Source organism: Nyctereutes procyonoides, unplaced genomic scaffold (genome assembly GCF_905146905.1).
Source record: "Nyctereutes procyonoides isolate TBG_1078 unplaced genomic scaffold, NYPRO_anot_genome, whole genome shotgun sequence".
NCBI classification, from domain to species: domain Eukaryota; kingdom Metazoa; phylum Chordata; class Mammalia; order Carnivora; family Canidae; genus Nyctereutes; species Nyctereutes procyonoides.
In genome coordinates, this window is record NW_026575126.1 from 20,834,996 (window position 1) to 20,846,226 (window position 11,231).

The following is an 11,231-nucleotide window of genomic DNA, read 5'->3' on the forward strand; positions in this document are numbered from 1 at the left end:
AGTTACACACAGAGAGAGAGAGAGAGAGAGAGAGAGGCAGAGACACAGGCAGAGGGAGAAGCAGGCTCCATGCACCGGGAGCCTGACGTGGGATTCGATCCCGGGTCTCCAGGATCGTGCCCTGGGCCAAAGGCAGGCGCCAAACCACTGCGCCACCCAGGGATCCCAACTAACTGGAATTTAAATAAAAACTTTAAAAAAATTTTAAAATTACTCATGGATGCCAAGTGGCTCAGTTGGTTAAGCATCCAACTCTTGATTTCAGCTCAGGTCTTGATCTCAAGATCATGAATTCAAACCCCATATTGGGCTCGATGCTGGGCATTGAGCCTACATAAAAATTTTTTAAAAATTACTCATGGATCAAAAAAAGTCATAATGGAAACTAGTAAATACTTAGAAAAAATAATATCAAAACATGTGGAATACAGTTACAACCATAGTTAGAACGATATCGTGGTTTTCCATGCTTATATTAGGAAAGAAGAGAGAAAAGAAGATTAGTGAGTTAAGAGTCCAATTTGAGGGGATCCCTGGGTGGCGCAGTGGTTTAGCGCCTGCCTTTGGACCAGGGCGCGATCCTGGAGACCCGGGATCGAATCCCACGTCGGGCTCCCGGTGCATGGAGCCTGTTTCTCCCTCTGCCTGTGTCTCTGCCTCTCTCTCTCTCTCTCTCTCTCTCTCTCTCTCTCTCTCTGACTATCGTAAATAAATAAATAAAATTAAAAAAAAAAGAGTCCAATTTGAAAAGGGAGGAATAGAGCAACATGTGAACAAAAATAAACTGGAAGGAAAATAATTTAAATTAGACAAGAAGCAGAAATTAAAGCAATCAAAAGTAAAGACACCACAGAGTCAAAAAATCAATAGCAGATTCTTTTAAGATTATTAATGTAGGTAAAATTTTGCCAAGATTGGCTTAGAAAAAGCATGAATAAACAATATTAAGAAACAGAAAATAGGGCAGCCCAGGTGGCTCAGCGGTCTAGTGCCGCCTTCGGCCCAGGGCCTAATCCTGGAGACCTGGGATCGAGTCCGACGTGGGGCTCCCCGCATGGAGCCTGTTTCTCCCTCTGCCTGTGTCTCTGCCTCTCTCTCTCTCTCTCTCTCTTTCTCTGTGTGTGTCTCTCATGAGTAAATAAATCTTTAAATAAAATAAGTAAATAAAATCTTTAAAAAAATGAAGCAGAAAATAGATATAAGTATAAACATAACAGATGAAATATAAATTTAGGTTAACAAACTGGAGAACTTTGACAAAATGGGCAGTTTTTAAGAAAAATCTAGCAACCAAAACTGACTCATGAAGAATTAGCAAACCTAAATAAATAAACATAGCCATTAAAGAAATGGAATTATTAATTTAAAGCACATCCACAAAAACATAATACCCATCCACACAAACAGGCCTAGGTGGTTTTAAAGGTAAGTTCTGACACAGAAATCCCTCTCTTTAATAAACATACTTAGACATTATAAAAAGAAGGCGTATGCTTGGGACGCCTGGGTGACTCAGCCATTGGGCAGCTGCCTTCTGCTCAGGTCGTGATCCAGGGATCCGGGATCGGGTCCCACATCGGGCTCCCTGTGGGGCGCCTGCTTCTCCCTCTGCCTTGTCTCTGCCTCTCTCTCTCTTTCTGTGTCTCTCATGAAAAAATAAATAAATAAATCTTAAAAAAAAAAAGAAGACATATACTTTAGCTCATTTTGTGAAGCTGATATAACTTTCAGTACAAGGATTATATAAAACAGGAAAATTATAGGTCAGACTATGTTATAAACAGATCCAGAAATGCAAAATGAAATCTTTTCAAGCTGAATCCAGCATGTGTTAAAAATTTATTGGAAGTAGTAAAGAATACAGGGTCAAGGCAGTAGCTATTTACTAATCAGTAGAGAAGCATTTTAATATTTTAACAATCGAGGGTCGCCTGGGTAGCTCAGTGGTTTAGCACCTGCCTTCGGCCGTGCTAACAGGATCAGAGCGTGATCAGAGCGTGATCCTTGAGTTCTGAGATCGAGTCCAATGTTGGGCTCCCTGCATGGAGCCAGCTTCTCCCTCTGCCTGTGTCTCTGCCTCTCTCTCTCTGTCTTTCATGAATAAATAGATAAAATATTTTAAAAAGTATTTTAACAATCCATACAGACTTGCTGTTTTAAACTAGTGAAAATTAGCCCTGGTTTATCATGTTCATGATTGGAAAACTTCAATATCACAAAGTTCTTTTTTTTTTTATCACAAAGTTCTTGATTCCCCACAAATTGATCTATAAAGTGCTTTAATTTCAGTCAAAACTGTAAGAAATTTTAATGAAACTTAAAAAAATGATTCTGAAATTTTTATAGAAGAGCATAAGGCTGAGAATGGCCAAGATAGTTTTAAAGAAAAGGATAGATGGGTGCCTAACCCTATCAGATATTAAGGCTTGTAATGAGACTATAAAATTAATAAAATATGCTGTTGACTCTGGGTTAGACAAGTTGATTAATGGCACAGAAAAGAAAGCCTCAAGATGGAACCACACATATAGGAACTTGCTATAACAGAGAACATTTTAAACCAGTAGTAAAAATATTCAGTACATGTTGCTGGAACAATCGGATATTCATATAGAATAAAATGAAATTAGATTCCTCTCTCTTACTAAACAAAATAAACCTTAGGGAAATAAAAAACCTAAACATGATAAGCAATACTTTCAAATGTTTGGAAGATAAGAAAAATTTTCATGACATCAGGTAGAACGGATTTCTTAAATAAGACACAAAGAGCTTAAATTATGAAGGAGACTGATAAATTTGACTACTTTAAAATTAAAAACAGGAATCCCTGGGTGGCGCAGCGGTTTAGCGCCTGCCTTTGGCCCAGAGCGCGATCCTGGAGACCTGGGATCGAATCCCACGTCGGGCTCCCGGTGCATGGAGCCTGCTTCTCCCTCTGCCTGTGTCTCTGCCTCTCTCTCTCTCTCTCTGTGACTATCATAAATAAATAAAAATTAAAAAAATTAAATTAAAAACATCAAAGAGATAATAATATAATGATAAGGCGATCTTAGATGGGGAAAAGTTATTTGCAATACACAATCAATCATGAATTAATAATATCTAGATTTTATAAAGAATGCCTCCAAATTGATAAAAAGGTAGGTCAATCAAAAAATGGATAAAGGATATAAAAAGGTGATTTACAGAAGCGGAATTTAATGGTCAATATTATGAAAGATGCCCAACCTTACTAGTAGCCAGATATAGAACATAGGTTTTACCGCTTTGAATAGAGACCTAAAATAACAGTAGCAGAAAGAAAGGAAGATATTTCTCTCACAAGTGAAAGTCTAGTTCGGTGTGTTGGCTGTGCTGCATGAAATCATCAAAATGGTTAGGTCACTCTTTGGTCAGAGACCTAGGCACCTTATGTCTTGTAATTCTGCTATCCCTGGGGTGTTGCCTTTGTTCTTGTGGTCCAAGATGGCTTACCACCATGTCTACATTTCAGTCAGTGGGAAGACGGGAAGGGAGGGCATACTGGGCACAGCTTAGAAGTTGTGCACATAGTTTCGGATAAGCCACATATCCTCACTTTGCTGCAAGCACTCTGGTAAATGTAACCACTCTTTATTCTGGGTGGCCCTTGGTCCAAATGAAAATTGGATTTTCTATCACTGTAGTGGAAAGGAAGAAATTTTACGGAGCAATCTCTACCACATCAGGTAAAAGAAAAGTATTCCAGTCTCATTCGAATGGAAAAATTAAATCCTTTGAGAACAAGTGTTGGCAATGGTGTGGAGAAAAATGAATTCTTACATGCTGCTTTGGAGCATACAATCAATTTGGAAAACAACTTGACAATAAGGTTGAAGATGTGCATACTCTCTAAGGAACCATTCTGTTTTAGGGAATATTCTGTAAGGAAGCCTTTCCCTGTGTGCACAAGTGGACATGTCTAAGAATAAGTTCAATATTATTTGAATTATCAAAATAATTGGAAAAATTTTAATGGCCATTAATGGGAAGATGGATCAATTGTGGTATACTCATAAGATGAAATTCTATATAGGAGTGAAAATGGAGTAGAACTAAATGTATCATTAATGGATAATATTAAAAATATAATAGGCACAAAAGCAAGTTTGGAAGAATAGGTACAGTATGAGACCATTTATATAAAGTTCTAAAAATGCAAAACACCTCCATATATTGTTTATAGAAATATATGTACTCTTTTGGGGAGGTCTGGCAAATAGTACCCCATTTTTCCTGCCCAATTTCTGGACCAGTTAAGAAATAAAACAAGAGTCAGCAAATGAAAACCAAAATAGACCTTCATCACTGATAAAGTATAGATTGAAGACTATGGCTTAATATGAGAAACAGAATGGTCTTGCTAATTCCCTAGTGCCAGTCTAAACTTTAGAACAGATCACCTGTGAGAAGGTTTCCAGAACAAACTTGACTTCCCCTGCCTCTCAGGTCACTACCTGCCACAAATCTGGTAGAGAGAGGTGGAGAAAGAGATTGAATGTCTTACCCTCAGGACATATTTGATAGACACACCTAGTTCAGCACCCTGAACCAACAAATGTCACTCACTCTTTGGGGGTGGGACAAGGATGTGGGGAGGCTTAAGGAAAAACACTCCTCAAAGAAACCATAGGAATGGGGGAGAGTATGTATGTATTAATACATAAAATAAAAGTTTAAAAACATCATGGGGAGGGTAAGAACTACATTCACTAGTCATTCCTCCTATGGTAGTGGTTCTTCACTATGGCTTGTATTAGAATTACCTGGAGAGCGTGTTAAAACACGCTCCAGATGTCTGGACCCCACCATTCAGTCAGTCTGAGATGGATCCCAAGCATTGTCATTTCTGACAAGTTCACAGGTGATAGTCATACTGCCACTCTATTGACCACACTTTGAGAACCACTGTCTTAGGGTGAATAGAAGAAAAATGGTATCAAGATAAGGTCAGCAGAAAGATGTAACCATGTTTGCAGTGTTTTATTTCTCAAGCTGGTGGTGAGCATATGGGTGTGATTATTTTCTACATTGTCTTCTTAAAGTAGTAAAGTATTTCCACATATGAAAGTTATGTGGAGTATACAACACTCTGGAAACTGCTGCCTTGATACTTACACATCAGTTGATAACTCAGAGTTTAGAAAAGTAACATGGTAAAATGAGACTTAGCATACTCTCCTAAAATTATGTTTTACTTTATTTGCTTATTTTATTTATACTGAGGTATAATTGACTTCAACCATTACAATGGTTTCAGGTGTACAATGTAATGATTGAGTATTTGTATATATTATGAAATGATCCCCACAAGTCTAGTTAACATTGTCCCTGTACATAGTTACACATTTTTTTCTTGTGATGAGAATTTTTAAGATCTATTCTTCCAGCAACTTTTAAATATGCAATACAGTATTATGAACTATAGTTACCATGTTGTCCATACTTTCTTTTGTGATTTTATTTTCTTTTCAAACTTTTATTTAAATTTTAGTTAGTTAACATCTATGGTAAAATTGGTTTTAGGAGTAGAATTTAGTGATTCATCATTTACATACAACACCCAGTACTCAAAACAATAAGAGCCCTTCTTAAAACCCATCACCCATTTAACCCATCCCCCACCCACCTTCCTCCATTAACCTTCAGTTTGATCTCTATCATTTTCTTCCTTATACATGTTCATCTGTTTTGTTTCTTAAATCTCATATGAGTGAAATAATATGGTCTTTTTCTTTCCCTAACTGACTTATTTCACTTAGCATAATATACTCTAGCCCAACCATGTTGTTGCAAATGGCAAGATTTCATTCCTTTTTATGGGTGAGTGGTATTCCACATATGTATACATATATACATATACATTAACACAAGATGATGTAGAGATTCTCATGTGTATGTATATATACATACATACCACATCTTCTTTATACATTTATCAGTTGATGGGTATTTGGGCTTTTTCCATAATTTGGTTATTGTTGATAATGCTGTCATAAACATTGGGGTGCATGTGCTCCTTTGAATCTGTGTTGCTGGGTCATAGGGTAGTTCTATTTTTATCTTTTTGAGGAACCTCCATACTGTCTTCCAGAGTGGCTATGCTGGTTTGCATTCCCACCCACGGGGTAAGAGGGTTCCCCTTTTTCCACATCCTCACTAATACCTGTTGTTTCCTGTGTTGTTAGTTTTAGTCTTTCTGACAGATATGAAGTGATATCTCATTGTGGTTTTGATTTGTATTTTGCTAATGATGAGTGATGTTGAACGTCTTTTCATGTGTCTGTTAGCCATCTGATGTCTTCATTGGAAAAATGTCTCTTCATGTCTTCTGCCCATTTCTTGCCTGGAGGGTTTATTTTTTGGGAGTTGAGTTTGATAAGTTCTTTACAGATTTTGGGTACTAACCCTTTATCTGATATGTCATTTGCAAATATCTTCTCCCGTTTTATAGAGGAACACAGCTTTGTTGTGCAAAAGCTTTTTATCTTCATGAAGTCCCAATAGTTCATCTTTGCTTTTGTTTTCCTTGCCTCTGGAGATGTGTCTAGCAAGAAGTTGCTACGGCTGAGATTAAAGAAGTTACTACCTGTGTTTCCCTCAAGGATTTTGATGGTTTCCTGTCTCACATTTAGGTCTTTCATCCATTTTGAATTTATTTTTGTGTATGGTGTAAGAAGATGGTTTAGTTCCATTCTTCTGCATGTTGCTGTCTTGGTTTTCCAACACTGTTTGTTGAAGAGACTTTCTTTTTTCCATTGGATATTCTTTCCTGCTTTGTCAAAGATCAATTGACCATATAGTTGTGTGTCCATTTCTGGGTTCTCTATTGTGTTCCATTGATCAGCGTGTCTATTTTTGTTCCAGTACATACTGTCTTAATGATTATAGCTTTGCAATATAGCTTGAAATCTGGAATTGTGATGCTTCCAGTTTTGTTTTTCTTTCTCAAGATTGCTTTGGCTATTTGGGGTCTTTTGTGGTTCCATACACATTTTGTGATTGTCTGTTCTAGCTCTGTGAAAATGCTTGTGATATTTTGATAGGGATTACATTAAATGTGTACATTGCTTTGGGTAGTATAGACATTTAAAAATGTTTGTTCTTCCAATCCATGAGTGTGGGATATTTTTTTCATTTTTATGAGTCCTCTTTAATTTCTTTCATAAGTGTTCTATAGTTTTCAGAGTACAGATCTTTTACCTCTTTGGTTAGGTTTATTCCTAGGTATCTTATTGTTTTTGGTGCAAATATAAATGGGATCAATTCTTTGATTTCTTTTCTGCCGCTTATTATTGATGTATAGAAATGTGACAGATTTCTGTGTGTTGATTTTATATCCTGTGACTTTGCTAAATTCATGTATTAATTCTAGCAATTTTTTGGTGCATACTTTCTTTCATATGTAACATATTTCAGGAGCACTTGGGTGGCTCAGTCAGTTAGGCATCTAATTCCTGATTTCGGTTCAGTTCATGATATTAGGGTTGTGGGATCAAGCCCCACATCCAGCTCTGTGCTCAGTAAGGAATCTACTTGAGATTCTCTCTCTCCCTCTCCATCTGCACCTCCCCCCAAATCATGCACACACACACACACTCTCTCTCCAAAATAAATAAATCTTTAAAAAATATATATACATATAACATTTTATTGAAGTTTAGCAATTTAAAACCTCAGGACCCAAAAATATACTCTTCTTCTTTTTTTTTTTTTTAAAGATTTTATTTATTTATTCATGAGAGACAGAGAGAGAGAGAGGCAGAGACATAGGCAGAGAGAGAAGCAGGCTCCACGCAGGGAGCTGGATGTGGGATTCGATCCCGGGACTCCAGGACCATGCCCTGTGCCAAAGGCAGGCAGTAAACCGCTGAGTCATCCAGGGATCCCCATATGCTCTTCTTTTTATTTTCTTTTTTTCCCAATTTGATCTGGTGAAGAAGTTTTATTTTTCTTGCTTTCTTCTTTTTAAAAAATTAAAAACATTTATTTATTGTGTTAATTCAACTATAATTACCATAGTAATTATTTTAGTCTCAGGTACACAATATAGTGATTCAACAATTCCATGTATTACTTAGTGCTTATCACAAGTATACTCTTAATCCCCATCACCTATTTCATCCATTCTCTGACCCACTTCTCTTCTGGTATTCAGGAATTCCACTTCTAGGGCTCTAGCTGAAATAAATGATCTGAAATGCCAAAAAAAGAGCTAGGCACAAAATTTTCATTATAGCATTACCTAAAACATTCCCTTGTTTTATAATCTAATATTCAGGTATAGGAGAATAGTCATTTATAGGTTATTATACTATCTTTTACAATTATTTTTTAAAAACATGAAATGAGAACATTCTCAAGTTATAATTCAATATGAAATTTGAGTATGGATACTGTATATAAATAGTGTGTATGTACTGCATTTCATTTATAGTGTGGTTTCAACTATATATGTAGAAAATGACCAAAAGGTTGTTTTTTAATGATGGAATTATGCATGGTTTTATTCTTTATACTTCTTTAAGAAAATACATAATAGAACATTGTTTAAAAACAATCTTCTTGCAAAATAAATATAGTATCATTTAATGGTAAAGTTCAGTCCATATATATTTTCTGAATTTTTAGTTCCAGTTTCACATAAAATGTACTATGTTATCTAACAAGCAATTTAGAATATATTTAAAGTAACACCATTTAAACTCTAATTACACCATTCAGAAATTCTGGTATGCTTTTAAAGCAAGTCATTCCTCATAGTGATGAATTTCATATATAATTTACAACCTTCAGTATAAATTTTGCTAACCTCATCCAATTAAAAATTTTATTGAGCCCTTTCTTAAATAGCCTTTTAAATTTTTTATTGTATAGATTGATTGCCTAATGCAGTGTTTCTCAACCATTTTTTCATGATCACTTCCTTAAGGAGCCTTTTTAGATATTTTTTTCTTAATTGCCCCCCCACCCTATGAAATTTTAATACCTGCTTAGGTACTATGTGTATATACATGACTTATACATTAAAAAAGTAATTTTTTTTCACTGTCCTGAGAATCAACTTTTACTCCATTGGTGGTGATATTGCTTCTTTTGAGAATGTATGGCTTAAAAGAACATTATCGAAAAATGTTATTTTAGCTTTTACAATGAGTCTCAAGTCAATGTGTTTTGTTTTTATAGCTGCCTGCCTCTCAAACATCACATGGTGACCATTCCAACACTACTACTCTGGGGAGAGAAAGACGCATTTATGGAGGTTGAGATGGCTGAAGTCACAAAGATTTATGTTAAAAATTATTTCAGGCTGACTATTTTGTCAGAAGTTAGTCATTGGCTTCAGCAAGAACAACCTGACATAGTGAACAAACTGATATGGACATTTCTGAAAGAAGAAACCAGAAAAAGAGATTGACTTTTCTATATCTTCTATGAGGGTTCTGTAATGAATCTCTAAATTTTTAATAATTGTTCATCAACCTCTTAAGCTTCATTAGGAAAAAATTGTTTTAATATGCTTTATCATAAATATTCTGACAAATGATATTAAAAAAATCTAAGAATGTGCGAACTTGTAACATGATGTTGATTTTCTTCTGTTGAATTTTGCACAGAAAAGCATCTGCCTTAAAATGTGTACATTGGTACAAAAAGGAAGTTGGGGAAAGTAGCTCAGTTTTGGTTTCTTGCCCTGTTATCTGGTGCCTTTTATAAATGTATATTAAAGATTAGGTGTGCCATATTAAAAAAAGGCAAACCTGCAATGATATAAATTTTCATTTTATTGTTCAAAACTTATTTTTACTATTTTTCATTAAAAAATTATGTTGTCAAATCTCTCAGATTTATGAGTTTGAAGGCAAATATGATAGAAGAATATGATTCTTAAAACAGGCCATAAATACTACTTATACTGGAAAGATTAACAAGAGATGATGTAGAGATTCTCATGAATACATATATATACATATATGTATACATATGTACATATCTAATATGTACATATTTAATACGTATGCACATACGTATTTAATACATATACAAAATAGGAAAGCACATCCATCAAATTATTTGTCTTCATTTTCTAGCTAAATTGGTGAGAGATTGAAACAAAAGATCAAAATATCCTTTTGACCCATTATTGCAGTCAGAATTGAATTCTATACTTCCTATGTGCACTAGAATCTAATCTCCACAAAGCATAGATTTTTTTACTGGTTTAGTAACTGACATATATACAACATCTAGAATAAGGGCCTGCTTGATTATAGGCACTCACATATTTGCTTAATGAATAAATAGCATATCTGACACACTGCTAGGCACTGTGGGGAAATATAAAGGAAAGATGGTAATACGGAACTTTTCCATAAGAAGTATACACAGCATGCAGTTAAATTAAACAAGGATTCAAGAGTGGTAACGAACATTACAAATAAAAGTGGGAAGACTTACAGAGTAGAGACTGATACAAGCTCAAGGGAATACTCATTGTCTTGGGTTGCTCTCATTTGGCATGGGCGATAACCAGTAGCATTGCCAAATCATGGCTCCTTAGAGACTACAACTGTATTCCCAAATAAGACTAAGTTGGTAAAAAAAAAAAAAAAAATTGTCTCTCTCACTAAGTGTAGTTCTGCTAGTGACAGAAGAAAGTGGAATGTCCTTAAGAGTTCTCATCATTGTATTGTAAGCAACTTGTATTTACTAATAAAAACTCAATTTTCTAAATACATTGTGTTGTGCCTCATAACATTGCAAGGTAGAGAGTATTACTAATTTATAGATGTGAAAATGAAGTTGGCCAATGCCCATAGTATAATTGTTGGAACCAGAATCTGATCTAAATTCATCTAGTTTTAAAACCTCTACTTTTTCCACTAAGATAACAGGCTCTAATATATACACTGCTCTATTTTATTGGTAACTTGGTGTGCTCCAATAAATAGAAACATCTCTCAGAAACCTACAATTTGACTTTTAATTCTGGGGAAAGCAATTTAAATCAGTAATTAGCAAATTAGCATTGTCAGAATTGCAAATGTTACAAGGTATAGAAAAAAGAGAGCCTGGTTCACACCAACTTGGATTATGTTTCCCTCTTGATCATTTCTGAAGGGCAGCAACAAAGGGAGAAATAGGACTTTGTATATTTTGAACCAGTAAAATAATCCTGACTTATTTTACTGAAAACAGGTTACTGACAA

The 11,231-nt window shown here is 35.2% G+C and overlaps 1 protein-coding gene across 1 annotated transcript in view; it reads left to right on the top strand.

Moving 5' to 3' along the window:
- EPHX4 (epoxide hydrolase 4) overlaps positions 1 to 10,736 on the top strand; it is a 38,887-nt gene extending 28,151 nt beyond the window's left edge. Inside the window, exon 7 of the mRNA XM_055340761.1 lies at positions 9,208 to 10,736. Coding sequence (XP_055196736.1) covers positions 9,208 to 9,439 — 232 coding nt within the window. The 3' untranslated portion in view covers positions 9,440 to 10,736. The remainder of the gene's footprint in view (positions 1 to 9,207) is intronic.
- Positions 10,737 to 11,231: the final 495 nt, after the last annotated feature.